General features: G+C 40.2%; 1 protein-coding gene across 1 annotated transcript in view; it reads right to left on the bottom strand.

Moving 5' to 3' along the window:
* col11a1b (collagen, type XI, alpha 1b) overlaps window positions 1–13,185 on the bottom strand; it is a 93,749-nt gene extending 80,564 nt beyond the window's left edge. Inside the window, exons 1-2 of the mRNA XM_082172835.1 lie at window positions 12,765–13,185; window positions 2,758–2,922 (exon numbers count right to left, since the gene is read on the bottom strand). Coding sequence (XP_082028961.1) covers window positions 2,758–2,922; window positions 12,765–12,879 — 280 coding nt within the window. The 5' untranslated portion in view covers window positions 12,880–13,185. The remainder of the gene's footprint in view (window positions 1–2,757; window positions 2,923–12,764) is intronic.
* Between the last annotated feature and the right edge of the window lie 10,662 nt (window positions 13,186–23,847).

Here is a 23,847-nt window from a genome sequence, read left to right as displayed (position 1 = left end):
TGAGGGTAGTTTAACGAAGTATGAAACAGTTTGTCTTTTCTGTTGGCATGTTAACTTTACAAGGTGTCAGGTGACATAACAGATTAACAATCAAATGGGTTATATGAACAATAGGGTGGAAATAAATCTCAAACTATCTATATCTGAAGTGCTGTTCTTTTTGCCAAACTTGAGAGAGAATTTTTTTTTTTCTTGCCAAAATACTATTTAGCTGAAATTTCCAGTCCTAAAACAATAGGGTTTGGAGGCCATTTTATTTCAGCCAAAAATCACAGAAAAAGAATCTCCTGCTATTTTGTGCCTCAGTTACCCTTTGTGGTCTGGCCAATTTGGAAGATACCCAACACACAGAGAACAGAGGTTCCAACTTAATAGGACTAAACTTGTAAATGTATATGATGTTGTTGTTATAAACTGAGCAAATAATGAGAGATTTTCAACATCCCATTAGTAAAAACTTTACTCAAAACGGCTTACCATGCAAGGGACTATGTCAAATAGCCATCATTTTAATAAGTAATAGTTGATCATCTGTGTTATGCTACAAACAACATACAGTACTAGCCTCTGTTATAGGGCTAAGGCTACAGTTAGCACCAGTTAGCAGCAGTTTAGATATTTTCACTTATTCTTTGTTTAGCTAGTCATAGATGATTAGCAAGAAACACTCTGGTCAAAACCAACCCAGGCTCATTGGGAAAATGTGCCAGCGGCAAAATTTCTGCGATATGATATTACATTACTTTTTTGCAAATTACATGAAACTTTCAAACACTTTTGGGCTATGTTTTATTATATTGGTTGGGAAATTAAATATCTGGTGAATGTTGCCAAAATGTTCATGCTCTATGGCATTTGAAAATAATGTACCACCTACACTAAACCCCAACCCTAAACCTAACTGAAAGTATTAACAAGGGTAAATGTAAGATAAAACACATCTGCTAAAGCAACTGTGCCATTTTAGCTTCTTTTTACACATCTTTGGTGTTTAAAAGCCAAATTCTGACAGTAACATTCTGTTTTACATTAAAACAGTAATGTGCTGTAGAAAACAATGTATTCTGGGCATGTGGGCAATATTCTTCACGGTTAGCAACTGCTGTTAATTTACAGCCCATTTTCAACACTAATCTACTGTATTTGTGTATTACGGTTTTGTACTATAGTACACAATGCATTGTGGGCTAGTGCATTTTTGAAGCAATAGAATAATGCCGCTGAACAGGTGTTTCACAGGAGTTTGAGTTCAAGTCTACTATCCGTGTTCGAGGCGCTTATGACAGGAACAGGCCTATGTGTGGAAAATAGAAGAAAACTAATCAAAGCGGAGAGAAGAGGGAACTTTGAAACTGACTGCAGCGAGGAATGCGTTCTTTTAAAACTGGACCAGTGACTGTGTCGAACGGGAAGAACTGAAACTGAAACAGTGGCGCCTTAAACTAACTTGTGTTTTTATTCTTTGATACTTCAAATCCCTAGAAAGTACTTTGAAAATGACTGCAGTGAGGAGCACTGGAAGTTTTGTTTGTAGTGTTTTCTCTTACATCCAAATCACTCGAACGCTACGATGAGCTGGAGCTGAACAAGCCGGAATAGTGCTTGAGAGTGAAGTGAGTGATTATAAACGCATTTACCAGAGAGGGTAAAATCCTGTTGATTCACTGTAAAACATTATTTATTCCAAATTTCAGTGCGTATTAAGGCCTTCAGACTGTGTATTTCTTGGTGGCACTCAGCCTGATGGCTCATTGGCGGGAGAAAAAAAACCTAACGAAATAACTGGTAAAATTTGTTCTTATACATTATTGATATTAAACTTTTAAAACACAATTTCATTTAACTATGTAATACAACAGAGTTTTAGTTTGTATTCTTGTCTGCACTTTTTCTTACAAATGTTCACATTGCTTTTACAAAAAAATGTTTGTCCATTTTGGGTGTTCTTGCTTATAAATAAATGTTCACCTTTTTATTAGCCTATTACTGTTGTCTGTGTTTTTACTGTAGTAATTTTATGTGATTTTAATTTCCAACCTATTTTGGGGTTCCCTTTTTGACCTAGAGATGTGTTGCCAAAATGACCCAAATTGGGTTGTTTTTACCTCACCATTTTTTAAGAGTGTATTGTAAATTGAAATAAACACAGAAATGTACTGCATGTTTTTTTTACAGTAAATTATTAAATATTAATTATTAATACCATAGAATTACAGTATATTGCTGGCAACTCTGCAGCCAGTATTTTACTGTAGAATAAAATAAAAAAAATACTGGAAAATACTGTATTTAATTTTTATGGTAATAAGCTGTAGAGTAATTTCACAGTATCCATACCGTAGAATTACAGTAGCTGTCGACTCCGCAGCCAGTATTTTACCTTTATTTTACCGATACATTTTTTACAGTGTAGAATATTTTTTTTCCAATGAGCCTCTGTTGTCAAAACAGTAGCCAAAGAGCTTTCTCTCTTTCTTAATCGACTCTTCCTTAGAACAATAAATATGCCTTTAATTCCTTCATCAAGGTCTGGGCATCAGACTTCTGCATTGAAAACAGTCCAAATGCATTTAACTGAGACGGTCAAGCTACATTATGTACTTCCTATTGGATGCATTTCAAAGAGAAAAAATAAACAACTTAAAACGTCACTTTGCAAGAGAAAACCAATTAGATTCACAGCCTTGCCCAACCAGAACAGTTACTCTATTTAAAAATCATTAGAGATGAGAGTACAGATTAGCATAAATGATGTACCTGGGAAGAGCTGCTTGGTCGGAGAGCTGAGTTGAGCTTGTTTGTCCACTCGGTAGGCCACATCTGGTTTGGATCCTCTCCGGATGGTGCAGAAGCCTTGTGTTTTCTTCACTCCTTCAGGTGAACTTTTAAAGTCTAAGACCTTGAGCACATCCACGGGTTCAGCTGTGAGGTAGAACGTTGAGTGCTATGATCAAAGCGTTTGTCATTTTCATAATTTCATTGGTAAACAAACATTATTAGCATCAGTAGCTTTGAAACATCAAACCAATACAATATTGTTAACACTTTACAATAAGGTTCATTAGTTAACACTAGTTAACTACATTAGTTAGCATGAACTAATAATGAACTGCACTTTTACCGCATTTTTAATCTTTGTTAATGTTAATTTCGGTTTGCGTCGGTGACAGACGACGTGACGTCTAGAGTGACCGACTGAAAGAGAACTACTGTTCCCTTTCGTAAAGGGAACTCCCGCTGCATCGATACTCGATACTTTGGGGAATGCCCTCGGCATGACGCGTCTGAAGTCTGTAATGGAACTATTCCAATCTTGATTGGTGCTCGTCACTCGTGACGTTGCATGTGACGGTGATCCGGAAGCTATAAAAGGGCAACGGAACATAGCCGTATCAGCTTTCTGTCTTCAGCAAGCGTTCTGTGGGACTGTATTGTCTTATTTGGGGTTGTTTGTCTATCTCAATATATATATGGCGAATATAGAGAAACGACTCAGGCGGTGTGCGTCCCCTTGCTCGCGCTATTTGAGCGAGGGTGACACGCACTCGTTTTGTGTTGTTTGTCTGGGAGTGGAGCATGCACGGGCAGTGCTCGAGGGCGCTGTCTGTGCAAACTGTTTTCAGCTATCTATGAGAGAGCTCCGCTCCCGTTTGAGCTTGTTCGATCAATCAGATCAGGCTCGCGTTTCCAGTGCATCAGGCCCCGCGTCTGTTGAGGCAGCGCGCCGCTTGTATGCATGGGATTCGCACGTGGAGCTGGCAGATAACACTGAGACGGTTGCGACCCTTTCTCAGTGTTTATTAACCAGCTCCACTGGTCTCGCGCACGGTTCGGAAGCCCGCGCTGCGGCTTCTTCCGACCGTGTTAAAGACACAGCGTTTGATTTATCTGGCTCCGAGGGGTTAGATATTATCAACACTGAATCACATAAATATGGGGATTCGCCACCCCATATTCCCGTTATTGAGGAATTGCTGGAGGTTGTGACCAGGGCAGTGGTTAAATTAAACATTGAATGGCCATATAATAAGCAGGAAGCGACTAAGAAAAATAAAATGGATGAGCGCTTCCTGCAGACCCAGTCACAATCTTTGTGTCAGAGCCTTCCCTTTTTCACTGATCTTCATACTGAGGTATCGAGATCGTGGGAAAATCCATGTTCATCTCAATTATTTTCCCCCCATGTATATATTTACTCATCTATTAGGGAATCTAATGAGAATGGTTATGGGGTGATGCCTCGGGTTGAGGAATATTTTGCGAAATATTTTCTCCCTGATGTTGCGTCACCCCTGATAGCTCAGACACTTCCCTCCAAATCTCGTACATCGAATTTGTTAGGGAAAGCTTATATGGCGGTGGGTCGAGCCGGTGCATGCCTACACACGATGGGGTTATTACAGGCATACCAGGCTGACCTCCTCAAAGAGGTGGATGATAACTGGGAGGTCTCACTCAACGGTATTACTGAATTTCGTAGAGTAGCTGACTTATCTCTCCGTATTATTAAGGAGACGGCTCGTGCTATTGGCCGTTCTATGGCAGCAATAGTCGTCACAGAGAGACATTTATGGCTTAATCGCTTGGGGATCGAGGAGAAGGACAGGGCTTTCCTTCTCGATGCCCCCCTTTCACCTTCTGGCCTCTTTGGCGACGCGGCGAGAACCGTTGTCGAAAGGTTTCAGGAGGCAGAGCGACAATCAGCTATCCCCAGTTGTCAATCTAGGTCTCATGGGGTTGCTGCCAGGGGGCAGCCTCAGGGGACAGCCGCCAGTTCAACATATTTTGAGAAGGTTTCCTCTCGTGCCCCCCCGTATAAGGCTTGGGGCCAGAAGAGACATTCTTGTATGAAGCCCTCTATATCGAGGACAGGTCTGAGGACTGTCTCTCGGGCTAAGATGGCTTCAACTAAGAGGTCTTGTCGTAACACGCAGACCCTTATGGCCGTTCCCCCAGGAGAGCGAGTACAGGAGTCTCGCCCCCTTATACAGCCCTTAGGAAATCGATGTTTACTTCCCGCCGCCGATGGCGCTTCGGGACACATCGGCTTCCAGCGAACACAAATCGCAGTATCTGCCCGGAAACGTTGCGGCCCTGTCGAGTTCGCCGCCTCTCAGGAGGTCTGTAGAGAGCATATTTCGGTTAGTTCCTGCCAGTTAGCTGCTTCAGGTCACCGAAACCATTTGAACATTTTTAGCCAAGGCCAGTCTCGAGGGACTGGTCCCCATAATAGCATATTTAGACACCCCGAGGGGTCTTCAAAATATAGCCTGGAGGGTCCTGCTTACAGCGGAGCTAATATAAAAATATTATCTACTAAGGGTGGTTCACATGTCTGCCAGCCCCGAGCAGGGTTGGTTCTTGGAACAGGAAGTCAAGTCTCTCTTAACAAAGGAAACCTCAAGGTGAGCTCTTCCTCGGTTTCGGGAGCCCGGGTTCTACAGCCGGTACTTCATAGTTCCTGTGAGGGAAGGGGAGTAAGGCCTTGTTTCGGATCTCAGGGTAATGGATCAACCTCCGAGGGGGTTCAGATTCAAGATTCCGACTGTCAGTCAGACCAGCTCCGAGGACTGGTCTGTCGTGATAGATCCACAAGGCCCTTAACTCCTCATTCCCTTCTAACCCCATCACGGGAAGTTTCCGAGATCTGCTTTTGGGGGAAAAGCACATCAGTTCCGGATTCTTCCATTCGGCCTAGTATTGTATCCCCGCACCTCCTCGGAATGCATGGTCACTGTCCTAGCTCCATGGAGTCTTCAGGGCATCCTCATTCCTGTCCATTGACTACTAGAGCACACGGTTCAACACCGAGGTGTTGTTTCGAGTCTCGTGAGGTGCTAGGGAATATGGCTCAGAGTCTAGGAAAAATCACCAGTGCCTCTTCAGAGAAACCGATTCCTGGGGGCGGTGTAGGTTATAGTCATGATGCAGGCACAATTGTCTCCAGCTCAGACACTCATCTTCCTTACCATAGTCATGAATATCAAGCTAGGCCAGGCCACCACTACGTGACCTTATTAAAGAGTGGGCTCGCTGGCAGCAGTGTTCAACATACTATTCTTTGGCCTGCTGTACATGGGGGCCCTGTAGTAGTGGCTCAGGACCAATGGGTTTTCCCCGAGAGGGAACCCACTCCGCATGACCAGAGTTACGCGCACATGCCCTCGTTTTCTGATCATGGGGAGGAAGTTATGGTTCCTGCTCCTAGTACCTGTGTTGGAAACACAGGGTCTGAGGAAACTTCAGAGAGACCATTAGGTTCTATTTTTGACAGACACTATGTCGATGGTCTCTCTGATCAAAGAGGGGGCAGTCATCCTGTCGAGGCAGGGGCTGCAGCCCGGGGATTTCGAACTCCACCCCAAGTTGGCTTTAGCCGGGATGGAGGTCGGTTTGTCAGAGGTGCTCCTGTTTCCCCTTTATGTGGACGGCCACCTTCTGCGCCACCTCTCCCATGCTCTTCCAGCTCTGCTGGGTTTGGATATCATGATACAGACATGGTTGAGGCCATGTCTGTGTATACTTTCCCCGATTGTTCTGCCCCCGGGGGTTCTAGAGTACAAGAGGGTTCAGCAGTACGGGATCAGCTTACTCTTAGTGGCCCTGTACTGACAGGCCCAAATATGGCTTCCAAACATCTGGGCCCTTCTGGCAGGCCTTCCGCGGTGAATCCGGATCAGGATGGTCCTCCCTCTTCAGCCCAAGGTCATGATATTTCACCCTTGGCGGTAGCCCAGGAAGCTACTGGATTGGCCCCTGAGGGGGACCAATTCATAAATTCTGGTCTCTCAACCGAGGTTGTTGAGACCATTGTAAACTCTAGAGCCCCCTCCACGAGGAAACTTTATGCATTTAAATGGAAAATTTTTATTTTATGGTGCAGAGAACATCAGTTGGACCCAGTTAACTGCCCAGTGGCTTCAGTACTGGAGTTCCTCCAGAATCGTTTCTCTGACGGGCTCTCCCCGTCCACGCTTAAGGTCTATGTGGCGGCTATATCAGCCTTCCACACGCCTTTAGGGGTGGGCACGCTGGGGACACACCCACTCATAATTCGTTTCCTTCGTGGAGCCAGGAGGATGAGGCCTGCTATCCAGCCTAGGGTCCCCACGTGGGACCTGGCAGTGGTCCTCGAAGGTTTATCCCTGGCACCCTTCGAACCCCTGGATAAGGTGTCTGAGAAATTTTTATCCTTTAAGGTAGCCTTCCTGCTCGCTATTACTTCCCTGAAACGAGTTGGCGACCTGCAGGCGCTATCTGTGGCTCCCTCTTGCCTCGAGTTCTCTCCTGGCAGAGTGAGAGCCATTCTCCACCCTAGACCTGGCTACGTGCCTAAGGTGCCCACAAATGTGGCACGGTCTATAATCCTTCCGGCCTTTCATCCTCCACCGCATGTGTCGGCTGATCAAGCTAAGTTACACTTGTTATGCCCGGTCCGAGCTCTTGAGGCCTATGTACATAGGACCTCGGGCTGGAGGAAGTCGGACCAGCTGTTTGTGTGTTTTGGGTTATCCAAGAAGGGCTCCCCGGTCTCCAAGCAGACTATTAGCAAGTGGATAGTAGAGGCTATTTCTTCAGCTTACGAGGTGCGCAATCTGCCTTCACCTCTCCTGATAAAAGCTCACTCAACCAGAGGAGTGGCATCCTCTAGAGCCTTGCTAGCAGGGGTTTCTCTTCAAGAGGTCTGTGATGCCGCTGGCTGGGCCTCCCCACACACCTTCATCAAACATTACAGTCTGGATCTGTCCTCTACACCAGGTTCACAAGTTCTCATGTCTTGAGTGTGCCAGATTGCTTCACACCAGGGCAGGGTCTCTCAGTGTGGCGGCGTGGGTATTCGTTCCCCAAAGTATCGAGTATCGATGCAGCGGGAGTTCCCTTTACGAAAGGGAACGTCTCGGGTTACGTATGTAACCCTCGTTCCCTGAGTAGGGAACGAGACGCTGCATCTCTCGGCCACACTTTTCGTGCTCCTGAGAACGACTTGCTTCGACCCTTTAAAAGCTGATACGGCTATGTTCCGTTGCCCTTTTATAGCTTCCGGATCACCGTCACATGCAACGTCACGAGTGACGAGCACCAATCAAGATTGGAATAGTTCCATTACAGACTTCAGACGCGTCATGCCGAGGGCATTCCCCAAAGTATCGAGTATCGATGCAGCGTCTCGTTCCCTACTCAGGGAACGAGGGTTACATACGTAACCCGAGACGTTCTCAAATAAAAACATCCATTTACTTTTCACAATTGCTTCCAAGTACAGTTGGGTTATTATGTAATTTTATTACACTTTCCAAGTTTAAAAACAAGAAGCCAATTTCAATACATATTGTTAACCTCAATTAGACTGCTTTTCCTTATGCAACAGGGCTTACTTATCCTTATCCTGCCTTGAATAATGACCACAGTGTGGAGTCAGCATATCTACAGTCAATTATCGTTCAACAAGTGAGGACATTTATGGGCCACATCTTGCCGTCTGTTGATACGAACAAACAAATTCCCATCAAATTCCCCCTCGGTGCCACACGTGTCATTTCGCAACAACGCTAACTCTGACTGACACTTTTACTGTACATAATTCCCTGCCATTGCATATGTGCTGTGACCGTCAATGAAGCAATTGTACTTTTATAAGGAACCCAAGCAGAACAGCAGTAAAGATGTGAAGAAATATCCAGTAGGGATAATTGACCCCCCTACATGCAGATCCATTTACAAAGCCAAACATTCCAGGAGTTAAAGTCACTGGTGCTGGTCAATGCTCCTCTACGGTTATGGCAGCTCAGCATGACCAAAACTTTACAAGCAGTTCAACTCCACCAATATGTCAGGTACTACACTTTATTATGTTGCTAATGCCAATGTCAAATATGAAAGGTTCTGGTTTCGCTCAGCCTGCACCCCACAAATGGCCCATTTCTAATGATCCTCAACAAATCTATGCTAATGCTTAAACAGGCTGAGAGATTTATGATATGATTAATATGGCAATTTAGAGGCTGGTACTGTAAAGTGGACTCTGAGCAGCACTGTAATGTCACACTGATTTATTGCTCTGCTTGAGTCTTTTAGACTTCGTCTTTGATGCCTTGAAAAGGAAAAGTTCCGGCCTCACTCGAGACTGATGAATGAGGATGTAAGCGAGGTCAGGGAGATAAGAGTATCAGCTGGGTTACTTACATCCAGCATTATCCGTACACAACTTTGTGTCCCTAAGACGCATCTGTTTGTCATCACCACTGCGAACGTTGTGGTTGAGGATGCCGAGTTGTGTGAAGTCTCTGAATTTCAGGAGGTTTAAGGGAATAGGAACAGAGGCTGAAAGGATGACTAGCACATAAACACTCCTATTCTTACTCCCCCGCTACCAGAGACTACAAAAACTTCTGAGTCAGGTCAAATAGACATATCTGTCTGCTGGTCAGGCAGCAGACAGGAAGTATCCCTTTCAAAGGCCTAAAAACAATAAACCATACAAACAAGAATGACTAGTTGCTAAGACTCATTACTCTCTCTCTCTCTGGATTCAAATCAGGGTTTTATTTTCATATGCTTTGACATCACAAAAGGGCTCATTTTACACCCTGTCCCACATAACTAAGCCTGGGAAAGAACTTCAGAAGAATTATACTGAAGTATTTTTTTGATAGATCAGACCTATAACACTGTGTGTAAAGCACAATAAAACCAGTAAAACCACTGTAGGACGATGAGCTGTGTTTGTTAAAAATAGACAGTGGAAAAGTCACTCAGACACTAGGTCGTCACAGTTACATAAATTATATTTTATTTCGTTTTAAGGTCAAGAGCAGAACAAAAATATTATGAAATGTCTTCTCTTTATACTTACTGTAAAAAAAGTAAATTTTTTGTAAAATTTGACCTTTTCCCCCATTATTTTCTGTAACCATATGGTAAGCGCGTGCAGGAAGTGCTGATCCGGTGGTTCCTGTTCCACATATGTGGCCAGGAGCTGAAGGGTGGTGCTTTTTTAGGGTTACTGAACATGCTGAACACATTATGGTGTCGGCATGGCACAGCCTGCAGATAACTTTGCCTCAATGTACCACCAACTAAGTCCTAATGCACTGAAAACACAAACTTCTACTCTGAGATAAAGGGACTATTTTTGTTCATAGGTTTGAGCGCAGTAAGATTACATTTATTTATGAAATTAATACTTTTATTTAGCAACGGTGCATTAAATTGATCTAGAGTGAATGTAAATACATTTCAAATGTTGTTGTTTTTTAAACTTTGATGAAATAATCCTGAAAAAAATATGGTTTCCACAAAAATATATTAAGCAGCACAACTGTTTTCAACACTGATAATGAGAATGGTGTATTCAGCACCAAATCAGAACATCCTGATTTTCTTGATAACTTTAAAACAGCTGCACACAATAAAGCTCAGCGTGTCTACATCCGTGCACGTTTGTGAGCTTAATGATGTGGTCAGGTCCTAATGTAGCTTTGTCAAATCAGTCTGTTAAGAGTTTCCATTCAGCGTAACCCCCACTGACAAAACAAAGGGCAGCCCTCAGCATTATCATTCTAAACGAGATGTAAAAAAAAAAAAGCCTGAGTAAAACGCATCCAACTCTTAAAGGAGAGGGTAACAATCTGTAAGTCTTACGAGCCTCTTGCAGTGCTACTGTTTTTTTTTTTTTTTTTTTTAAATTCTAAACCAAAGGTCTCTTTGTGCTCTTCAGAATGTCTTTCAGCATTACTGCATACCTAAAGGCCTCATATATTCCAGATGTGGAGAATTGGCAGGAATAGGAGCCCCCCTCCCTCACAGAAGCTCTTAAAAAAATGTCAGTATCCAAAATCCATTAATGCAGCAAATAAGCACATTGCTCCTAATGCATATCCACAATTAAAAGTGCTGGATAAGTTTTATTCTTTGTATTTTCCATTTATTATACTTGGGGAGGTGCAGTGTCATGGATAGTGACACGGCAGACTTTTCACAATAAATATGACAAAAGAATTTAGCAGAAAATATTTTATCGTCTATGTAATTCAGCCTCTGAAATTACTATAAACCTTGAAGAAATCTGGCAGAAATGTCAAAATGCTGTTAAATACACAAGAGACACGACATCTACAGCCCAGTCAAGAAAAATCATAACATTCAATCTGATCCAAGCATTTGACATCATCCCTGTCCGTACTATGACAAACATCAAATGCAAAAAAGGCCCTACATCCTCATTGGTTGAATCATAGGATATCTCAGTGGGTGTGGCCAATATCTCATGTGGACTTTGTGAACTGCTGTAAGAGATGTCTTATATGGATTTCAGTTCAAATAAACAATCCAGAAAACAAGAGCCAAATGGTAGCTTTCATGCATGGAATGCAGTTGTGGTCAAGATTATTATTAAACCAAAAATGTGAAAGCTCAATTTAAAATACCCCCACCTCCCAAATTGGCCTGCATATGTGCAATGTGGTGAAGACATTATCAGGCAGCCATTTTGAAAGAGGTATGTTACATATCTGAAATGGCCATCAGAACAACAGCAAAGGAATATACTATTTATCACTTTACAGGGTACTTGTTATATTTTGGATTTCTTTATAGTAGGAGAGACCAGGCCCTTTAAAATACTATTAGAAAGACAATGTATAAAAACTATTTGCGATCCTCACAGGTGAGGTAGAAGGATATAATGCCTGAATTTTGATTTATTATTTTTTAGAGCAGGCTATACAAGAGGAATTAATGTATAAATGATGTATAGGGCCACTTTAATTAAAACACGCAAGTGTCCACTTTAAAAGGAGACAATGTGTCAAAGTTAGAGAGCACTACTACAGTAGCATTCTGACAGTAGACCGGTCTTTAGTGTGGACTGGGATAGTGTGGAGAAACGGTATCTCTCTCAGTCTGAGTAATACAATTTCACAATCTAATTCTGGGGCACTGGAGTGCCTCGCTGGTGTGTGCAGGGTAGTGCAGTTCCATAAATGCTGTCTCATGAACTGGTCAACTATAATAGTTAACAAATTAGGGAAGACTACTTTCTGCTATTTACTAAATCATTCTATTCAGTGAAAACACCTACATTAAAATTGTTTTCTATATGTAAAACTTTGAGGATTAATGTCACCAATGATATTAATTAACTGGGTATTTAAAATATATATAAAAATTTAACTAAAAAGGAGGCTTACCTCCTGGCATACCACTCTGATACCTAGGCTGCACACCTTGAAATAAAATAGCCTATCTGTCTTGATAGACTCTTCCATGTCTAATTTCAATTGCTGCATCAATGTAGGCTAGAAGTAAATACATCTATAAATAATAAAAAATATATAAATATATTTCAAAATAAACATCAAATACAGGGTATGTCGAAGATATTAATGCAATTATCATCACAATTTACGCCACTGATTTCATCTAAACTACTAAGTTAGTTTTTCTCATCAAACATTTTGGCCATTATGATACCACCTAAAAATATAATTTTAAATACTCTTTATCAGCATTCAGGTTTACAAATGCGTTTTTACCTCGAAACGCGTCTATGATACCCAAAAATGCTGCCTAGGTAGGCAGCTCAGCTGGTTTTGAGATGCAGCCAATACATTTCGCAATATATAGCCGGTATATACTGTGTTTTAATTATATTTTGACGCTGAAATGCACTCAAACATTTTAAGTCCCTTACAATTATAGCTACACAGTCTATACTGAGGATGGCATCACTTAGCTCGCGACGATGCTCCTCAACCTTTCCTTACCTGCTCTCACATGTGTTGCCTGTAGGACAAAAGTCAGACTGAAGATTGCACTTAAAACGGAGTTCCTGAGCCACTTTTTCGTTTTCCATCTCGTGGACCACCTTTCCTTATCCATGACCGGCGCCCTCAACTGTGTCTTATTTTAAATTCGTTCCTATTCCACAATCCAGATTATTGTTATTTATTTCTGCACTGCCATGAAAAAAAAAAAAAAAAAAAGACCAAAAAAAAAAGACAAATCAATTGGTTTTCGTCGAAAACAAACTTCTTAGTCCCTCCGCCCAGCAGTCTCTCAGACTGAAGGTAAACGGGCTCTCATGAAAAAAAAGAAAAAGGAAACCCGTTTGTTCCCTGAAGAGCTCAAGTCTTTAGGAGGGTTGGACGTGTGGACTAAACCTGACCCGTAAGGAAAAAGAAATGAACACGGGAAAATCACTAGTCTTGGAAAGATCCGCCCATTATTTTGATGAGAGCTTCAAAAGTTTGACACCGTTCCCCCGAAAGCTTAGAGCAAAGGTGTATCTGACGGATCATACAACACCGGGATGATGGTGATGGGACAGCGGTTTACCAGAGGAGACGAGTCACCCCTAGCCTGGATTGTCATCCTGCATCCTGAATCAGTGACAGAGGACTGGATATCTCCATAGCATTTCACAACTTACTTTATTTTGTTACTTCTCACATTTGTAGATTACCAACTGGAAATATATATGTTTCATGTATTTATTTACATAGTGTATTCTTTGTCCTGTCTGTTATTTCCACTGCAGACCTGATGAAATGACATGTTGCTCCACTAGCCTAAAAGGCTGGAATAACACTAGGTGTGAATCCACTTCCAGGTATTGCAGTCAAACCAAAAAAAAAAAAAAAAAAAAAAAATGTTTTAAAGAGGCAAACCAAAAGTTGGCCGAAGGTAGCCCATTTAAAATTCCTCAAGAAGCACTGATAGCCAGAAAAGATACCATCCACATGAATGAGAACTACAGATGAGACTTCATGGCCAACTCGGAATTCCTTCAAGAAACAATCTTGAAAGAGTCCGCTTATGGGATTGCTGTGGCACAGATGTCTGAAAATAATTATTTTTTTAAAGTCATCAGACAGGTGGTGTCTATGCATTCCAGCAGTCGGTTTCTCTCTCCACAGTATAATGTGTAGATGCATAATTGACAACATAACAGCCATAATTGTCACTGAAATTCAGAACACATTAACCATCATTATGTGTTATCCCACAATAAATTGGGGCCATGCAAATTCTTTTTGAGAATGCAGAGGGAAACAATAAAAGCAACTGAGACAAAGAAACCGCTTCATCATCTTCTTTTAAAATGCTGTATAAAATGAGAGTCTATTCACTAAGACGGGTTCAGGGTTCAAACTCTTGTTTTACTTTAATAAAAGATGCTTGGTGGGCAAAATGCCAAACTGTCGGAACTAAACAGAATTATTAAGTTTAATAGTTAAAAAAAAGTAGTAAAATGCACAATCGAATACATTTATCAAGCATAAAACATTCCTGCTTTGTATAAAGTAATGAGGGTTGGAACATGGAAAGATTTCCATGTGTCAGATAGATAACACTACCTTATGCAGTCAGCATTCATTTCTTTCCCACAATAGCTGTTTGAGTAACCACTGCCAGACCATTCTGTCTGGTTTTCAGATGGATAATACATCTACCCAAACGTTTGAAAATGCTAATTATGTGAATTCTTAATGTATAATTTTCTTCTTCCTTTTTTCTTTTCATTCACATTTTCCTAATAAAGAAGAAGAAGAAAAGAAAACCTACAAACATACGCTGACCCCTTTATTGAGACAATTACAGACATTTTTATTCAGTTCAGAACATACAGTTGTCAGCAGGATCCACATTTGTATCACTCGTTTATCTATAAACCATGTGATTAAGAAATCAGTGTGCATACATCCAAGTTATGCTTTATGTAATTATTCTATAATTGTAAGTGAGTGACCTTCACTTTTGTTGTTTTTAGACATCCCGAACCTTTCAATTTGTTTGACTAGTAGCCTATAACTTACAGTTCAAATTTAACCCAAAAGAAGTACGCTCTCATGCCAGACATTTTAGATGTTTGTTCTTCAAAAGCAGTTGAAATGAATTTATACTATATGTTGATCGACCAGGAGTTTTGAGGCATGAGTCAACTACTCTGACCTCAGTCTGTTCGCTGCTCCAAACCTTTTGATTTTAGTCAGACTTTGACCTCGAACTTTCTTGTTCTAGGTCATTGCTTACATCTTGGCTTTTGAGGTTTTGTCTTGACTTCTGTCTTGGCCTGAGATGAGACAGGCGATTCATCCTCATCTGGATGTTAGTGCTGTGGCATCCTGCTGGTTGAGAGAAATCAACAGGGTTAATGCAGTTCTCTGACATTAGCTGAAATTAATGAGGTAGGCAGAACTTACAGTAAAAGTGTGCGGTACGTTATGGAAGACTGACCCAACCACAAGTCTCTGGAATGTGTTTCAGTCTAAGCATAAATTTGACTGCTGAAGAATAACCAGCTACTTAATATAAACCATTTATTTATTTGTTTATTTATTTAAATGTGGTCAAATCTACTTGATCAAAGGATGTAGTGCATTCATACTGTATGAACACATTTTTCCCATTTTACAGTACTGCATTGTGTGGTACAGTACGGCAATTATTGCAAAGTTCTAAGCCTCCAATAAAAATCTTCAAATATTTGTTCAAAATAGTGGTTTTTCTTGTGTTTTTGAAAAAAACTGTCAAATGAACAAGTTGCTATCCTTTTTGAAGCGTGCAACCACTTTCCTGCTTTCAAAGACTAACTGCATAAGCGAAAAACATTATAGTATGGGCTGTGAATGAGCATTTAATTTGTTCGATATGTTTGTAAATGACCTGAATGAACTGTGGCATCTTGAACAAAGATCTGCTGACTGACTGAACTAGAGGAGCTTGCATGTCATTCATTCAGTTTGGCATGCTAGACAATCACAACAAGGAGAAATGGTACACATAATTAAAATGATGTAATGACAATCTGAACTCGAAACTTTTCGAACGAACTGGTTGAATGAATCAAGGATATCATAACATGCTAAATGACTTTCATGGTACCTCCTATTGACTCAATTACGTAACTTACAGAAAACGTATCTGAACAAATCATTGAATGAATCTGAACGAATCACTTTAGCGAAAGATATATTTGAGTCACTAGATCAGGCATGGGCAAACTCTGTCCTGGAGGGCCACTGTCCTGCAGAGTTTAGCTCCAACTCTAATCAAACACACCTGAAACAGCTAATCATTGTCTTCAGGATTACTAGAAGGCTACAAGCAGGTGAGTTATATCATGTTTGGATCTAAACTCTGCAGGACAGTGGCCCTCCAGGACTGAGTTTGCCCATCCCTGCAGATGGATCAAAATCCCTGCCACTATAGCACAAATTCAATGTTCCCTTTTGCGAGAACTTCTAAACTGCATCAGCTACTCACACTATCGGGATGCGCTCTTGTGGAACCTATAGTGTCTGAGGCATGTGTACAAACACGCCATACGATGGCTGACGCAGTGCGATGACGTCGCAAGGCACCAGTGTATAAGAAGGGCACCAACGTAAAGGGGTTAAAGCACTGTGTTCCTCCATGCCCGTGTTCCTAAACACCTAGCGATGGTCATGAGCTGTGTGTTATTTGTCTGAGAGCGGAGCATGCAAGTTCAGCCCTTGAGGGGACTGGATGCATTCATTGGCTCTAACTCTGCGTTGCTGAGGCAGTGAATCATGGGAGTCTCAGATGGAGCTGGTAGAGGAGCTCCATTGTCTTTGTTCCTGAAGTGGAAACCCGCTCAGCGGTTTCTTCAACGGAAAGCGAGGACTCATTGCTTGTCTGTGATTCTGATATTATAGACGTGGTGTCAGTAGAAATGGATATATTTAATAGAGCCGTTTCCTGCTCAATGCAGCAAACCACTGAATACGATGAGCTGGTGAAACTTATGTCTTGTGCCAGAGCCAGATTGAGTTTAAACTTTTCCGGCTCAATGCAAGATACTGCGAAAGGTCATTTAGATGCACAAGTGTGCAGCTCCGATGAGACTTCCTTTTCTCCCAGACCTGCACACTTAGGTGTCAGGTGCGTGGAGACATCCATACTCTGCCCGTGTGGTTCAGCTTATAGTTATTCAAATGTAGAGGGGCTGAGCCAACAGGGTTATGAGTGGATGCCTTGGGTGGAATCGAATTTAGCGAATTACCTTTCCGCGGGGACATCCTCCTCACTGAAGGCGCCCGTTTTGCCCTCTAAAGGCCTCATTATACTTCTGCGTCGGACCTACGCCGGAGCCTATACGCCGTAGGCAACGTGTTGGTTTTAATTTATACTTCTGCGTTGTTGTCCACGTTGACGCGCACCTAGGGAGCATGTGAAACCCCAAGGGAGGGGTTCTGGCAGACCAATCACAGCGCTTGCGTCCACGTAGAATTGACGCGTTGTTACATTTTTGGAGAGGTGCACGTCAGGGTACGCCGAAGGGTACGCGCGCTACACACAGCCTACGACGTAGCTACGGCGGCAGTTCGACACAGAAGTATAAATAGGCCTTAAATCAAGTCAGACAACATTGAGGTTGGTGGGCAAAGAGTATGCGGCAGCTGGGCAGACTGGTTGAGCTCTGACATCTATGGCAGTATTGCAAGCTTACCAGGAAGATTTGTTCAAAGACCTTTCCTGAGGCGACCTCTGAACTGTGTATAGCCACAGATCAAGCTCCATGGCTACTATGGTGGCAATGGAGAGACATCTCTCACTTAATTTGTCAGGGATCAAGGAGTCAGATAAAGCTTTCCTCCTTAATGCCCCTGTCTTGCCCTCTGGTCGGCTTGGGACTGCCGTTGAGATGGTGGTGGACAGGTTTAGAGAATGGAGAATGGTAGAGCAGGGCTCAGGCCCGCCCCCTTTTTTCAGTCTCTTCAGCTCCTCATAAATCAATTGTGTCCTTTCCAGGAACGAGTTCCTGGGGAAAAGAGTAAAAAGGTTTGTACACATGCCTCAGACACCGGGTTATGCTGACGCAGCATCTCGCTCCCTTTCTCAGGGAACTGGCATTACATACGTAACCCTAGATGTTCTACTCACAACTCACTACTCTTATGAACTGATTATAATCTGTCTTTGTGGTAAGGAATTCATTTAATAATAAATTCCTTAAAATATGTACAAGTGTAAGGCTTTTGTTGAAATCTATTATTTCTCTAAAGCTATCTTTTGCCACTTATGTGGTTCAGTAACTGAATAATTTAATGTGCTGTATACTTGTAGAAACCAATAGTTTTGATCAGTGAATCTACTGAATCAAACATACTCTATATTGCTGTACTGCAGGGATGGGCAACTTCGGTCCTGGAGGGCCACTGTCCTACAGAGTTTAGCTCCAACTCTGAAAAAAATCACCTGCCTGTAACTTTCTAGTAATCCTGAGGACCTCGATTAGCTTTTTCAGGTGTGTTTGATTAGGGTTGAAACTAAACTCTGTAGGACATTGGCCCTCCAGGACCGAAGTTGCCCATCCCTGCTGTACTGTATTGTGTTTTGTCAGAAAAAGAAAAAAAGACCATAAAGTTGTTCTTTGATAACAAAATGTTATGGGAATCTAATGTTTGTTTTTTTCTTTTTACAGTAAGCCTACAATGGTGAAGTTGTGGTTTTAGTGTCTCTACATGTTCTTTATTAGCACTGTTTTCACTGAGGTTTAATCTAGCGATGCCATCAGTGCTCTGAAGCCTTTTGTTTTGAATAAATTCCCTTTGAAATGCATACAATAGTGTTGCTGTCCTTGTTATGATTTGTAGCTCAGAAATACAGCATAGTGTACAAACAATCATCCTATAAATCTTACTTTCTAAGCTGATGAGAAATGAAAAGCATGACAAAATATTCAATGAGAAAATGGCTTACGATAAATCAGTGTGAACTGTATAATTAGCACCAGATTCTCTGCATGTGTTCACAGCACGTCGGTACATTAATTACAGCAGTGCTATTCCCAGTCCTCTTCATTTTAAAATGATCACACGACTTGTTTAAACAACTTTGACTACAATAGTCAATTCACTGACATCAGTGATTGTAAGAGATAGATAACTCTCTGCATCTATTAGCACTGGCCAGTCTTATCTGTTTTCTTAGGTGCGGATACACAGGGAAAGCCATTGGAGGAGATGAACCAAGGATCACACTTGGGACATGCTTTACAAATGACTAAGAACATCACAAGAGAAAAAACAAATCTGTCTTGAGGAGTAAATCCTACATGATGTTTCCTTTTGATATATATATATATATATATATATATATATATATATATATATATATATATATATATATATATATATATATATATATATATATACATGTATGTGTGTATATATATATATATATATATATATATATATATATATATATATATATATATATATATATATATACTGTATTTCAATGTCTTAATCTGGATAAGCTGATTAATTTGAATCAGTAAGCTGCTTAAAAAAACAATAGGAAATTGGAAACAGCAAGATCTCTGGAAAAAAGTAAACACTTGGGGTTACACTGTCGGCTCTACAGACTAGGTAGGTACTCTGGAAAACACATTATCCCATTCCCTCACAACTCTCCATTCACTCAGGGACTTCTACAGACTAAACAGGAAGTTCAAGAATGGCCAGTGTTCTGCAAATTCAAAAACTTCTAGAGAAAGTTTTCTAGATTTAATACTTTATTGCTAGTTTAAAGATCTTTCAGTGTTGCCCTTAGAGTGGAAGTGATTATTGAAATGTGAGCTCATCGAATGGTACATCAGGTAAAGCTAAACAAATAAGTTTCGTAATCAGTTGCAAATAGGGGCAATAAAATGTAGTCCTAAATAATTAACACAAAGGTCTCTGTGATTTGGAAAAAAAGTTTTCATTAGCCTGATATCATCTTGAATCTTCAGCTGATCTCACCAAACATGGAAAATCAAGTGGCAAAAAGAACGGCATTTACATTTTACATTTATTCATTTAGCAGACACTTCCAAAGTGACTTACAAATGAGGAATACAACAAGTGATTCATCTTAAGAGAAACATGAGAAGTTCTAATACAAAGTATCAGACATCGTTCAGAGTGGTAAGCAGGGAGGAATATTGAAAGCATGGAATATTTTTTTAATATAAAGCTCTGCCTAATAATAAACTTGATTTTTGATAATGGATGGTCAGTTACAAAAAAAGTATGTTTGTTGCAAAATTGCATTTAATTATTTGAGGGTCTGTTGAAGTATTTCTGCAAAAATTTCTTAGAAGACATACAAATAGACACCAAAAATTATGTAACATTTATGTGACTTTAATGATAAATATTTGTGTTCTGTATGACTTTTGATTGCAGATTCTTGACAAATCGGGGCAGAGTTTGAGATATTCTTGCGATCTCCTGTGAGACTCTAGAGGTTTTCTTGGAATATAAAACTGAAAAGCAGGAGAACAGTCTCTAGGACTGGTGCTCCTTGGACCAGGAACAAACCAGCAACCATGTTCCAAAAAAAAAAAAAAAAAACTTAATCAATAATAGTTTTTTTTTTTTTTAGGGTCACAAAATTCTAAATTGTATCACTTTTCATAAAAGAAAACTGCACAAATTGGATATAAACACTGTTCCACTGTTACTGATGACCTGACTTTATCTAAAAAATAATAATAATAATAACAAAATAAATAAAAATGTTAAATGGAATGTCTAAATATTAAAATGTCTATCTATCATCATCACAATGAAATGAAATGTTGTTATGATTTATTTACATTTCGCAGGGTTATGCCATCACCAAAAAAAAACAAAAAAATTGCATTTAATTATTTGAGGGTCTGTTGAAGTATTTCTGCAAAAATTTCTTAGAAGACATACAAATAGACACCAAAAATTATGTAACATTTATGTGACTTTAATGATAAATATTTGTGTTCTGTATGACTTTTGATTGCAGATTCTTGACAAATCGGGGCAGAGTTTGAGATATTCTTGCGATCTCCTGTGAGACTCTAGAGGTTTTCTTGGAATATAAAACTGAAAAGCAGGAGAACAGTCTCTAGGACTGGTGCTCCTTGGACCAGGAACAAACCAGCAACCATGTTCCAAAAAAAATTTAATAACAAAATAAATAATAACTAAGAGAGAGAGAGAGATTAAAAGAAATGCTTTTATGATTTTTATTACAAAAATAAATGCTTTCAATCTCATGCTTTACTTGATTTGAGAACTGTGAATTGTCACATCAAGAGACTTTCAACATCTGTTTACACACACACAAAAAAATTATGTATTTAAGAAGAATGCCAATAAGATACAGGGGTGGGGGGATGGGTGGAGGAAACAAAGATGCCACTTTCTCGCTGCACCAGAGATCGTAAATTAGGAACATATTGGTTTGATTTTCTTTCCAATTATTGCTGTAAACCAAGCTAAAGACCAAAGAGGCAGCTCTGGCCAAAGGGTTTGGAAAAACACATGCACTGGATTAGCTACACCGTAATCATATCACTTTCAGTGGAAGGAAAATGAAAGGAATGGTGACGGGTCATCCCAGAGAGAAAAGACAGAATGTCCTTCAGCAAAAATCAAACAACTGTGGAATGCTGGATATTTGACATAACTGAAAAAAAAAAAAAAACTCTCATAACATTTAAGAAAAGTATCATGGGATTTGATGGGAGAGATTAAAAGCAACTAAAAAGATTACAGATGATGCTGTGACTAAGATAAACAAGTACAACACACACTCACACACACACACACACACACACACACACACACACACACACACACACACACACACACACACACACACACACACACACACACACACACACACACACACACACACACACACACACACACACTCACAAATATCACTGTTAAGCGCTGTTATTGAGCCTATTGCAGCAACCAATGAAATGAGGATAATGAAGGTGCTTCTACCTCATGCCCACACTCAGGACAGGAGATCCCCCGGTGTCCTCCCCAATTCATCAGCTGACACTTTACTTGTCCTCAAGCATCTGGTTCCAATACCATGATGGAACAGTCTGACTGGAAAGAAATCGCACAGGTTTTCCATTATGGTCTTTACCAACGTGGTCAAAGCTTTGTTTCCATTTGCATTCCTGGTGATCCACAGAGCTCCAATTGCATCAATAGCTTGAGTCATTTTCTCATATATTTGATACAGTTTTTCTCATCTGGCCATTGATAAGACAACATTCCTCATTACATTTTCTGAACCAGTCCAGCCCATCTTTCTTTTATTTAGCAGCCATATCACATTGACCAGTAATGGAAATTTCTTTCGAAAATAGCAAAGGATACTATAGTATACCGTTTTGAATAGTAACAGACTACATATAATGTGGTTTAATCAAGATTTCAAACTCTGAAATTAAAATAATCTTAAAGGAGTCAGATTTGACAACAAAATAAAACTGTGTCAACTAAAAGATTACATATTACAGTTTTAGTTTAGTAGCCTACCTAACACTAACCTAACAAGCTAACAACAAACTATCTGGGCTGCATTTCCCAATTACACCAACACTGCCAATGGTTTCCAATGTGCCCTTCATGTGGAGTTGGAAATATTGGATATACGAGTTGCGAGCACATGAATGACCAAGCAAAGTTGTATTTTCAAGTGGGAATGTCTGAGTTTTATATGATACATACACAAGTTGGCGAGTTGTGACATTGGAAGGGGCATGTTGATTTGAAACATAGCAGAAATTCTGATCTATAATATGTTGTCTCAAATCTATAGAGAGAGATCGTGAGAGGAAAGCAAGCCATATGCACACAGCAGCACCATTTTCATATGCAAAACTGGCCTGCTGCCATGCCAACAATTTGCTGACAAGTGTCAGATAGGACACAGCTCTGATCAAATAAATGTACTATGGATGTTATGGATTTTAAAAGTGTGACAGCATTCAGAGGCTCTTGTAGCATATCTGGAAGCAGTTAAAAAGCAAGGGAACACATCCCCTCATGTGGAATCAGCATTTCCCAGTAGTTTCAGTGTTTCCATAGGCACCAGGATTTTTACAGTACTGTACCTTAGAAAGGTGGGTCCGCTTTTGGGAGGATATACAATTATATAATGTACATTGATGTTTTGAATTTACTCGCAAAAAGCTGAAAAAGCTGGGTAATGATGTCTGCAATGCAAATAAATGCTGTTTTTAATTTATTTATTTACTTCCTATTCATCAAATAGTACTACAAAAAAAAAATCATGGTTTTCAATAAGAAGAAATGTTTCTTGAGCACCTCAAATTGATTTCAAAACAAATCAGCATATTAGTAAGATTTCTGAAGGATAATGTACTGAAGACTGGAATAATGATGCTGAAAATTCAGCTTTGTTCACAGGAATAAATTACATTTTAAAATATATTCAAATAGAAAACCGCTATTTTAAGCTGTAATAATATTTTATAATACCGTTATTACAGTACTTTGAAGTAAATTAAGTAAATGCAGCCTTGGTGAGCATAAGAAACTTATGTAAAAAATAAATAAAAATAATAAATTAATTAATTAATTCTGACAGACCCCAAACTTTTGAACATTAGCGTATATAGCATTGTTAAATAGTAATCAATAAAAAATATAACATTCAGCCATCATTTTTTCTTAATGTAAAAATTCATAAGTTAGACCATATACACTGCAAATAAACCTTTCCAAGTGCACTTTCATCACATAGGGCTTTTCAGAAAAAGCTTTCGAGTGACAAATGTTCTGCTTTTCCTGCAGCAGCGCATGCTTTTTCTACAGCCTGCAATCAAACCACTGTAATTGGTGGCATGATGTCACAGAGTAGAAGCTTCAGTTAGTAGTATGAAACCACAGAACCATATTCCAGTCTACTGTGGCTTTGTCGAGCTTGCTTCAAATATGTGCAACACTTGCTTAATGATGGTCTTGAATGTAAGGCAGTGCTTATACAGTTTAAAAATCCCTGCGATGGACAATCACGAAGCCAGTG

The sequence above is a fragment of the Leuciscus leuciscus genome (assembly GCF_965113295.1).
Source record: "Leuciscus leuciscus genome assembly, chromosome: 6".
Classification (NCBI taxonomy): Eukaryota; Metazoa; Chordata; class Actinopteri; order Cypriniformes; family Leuciscidae; genus Leuciscus; species Leuciscus leuciscus.
This window is presented reverse-complemented; position numbering and strand designations above follow the sequence as displayed.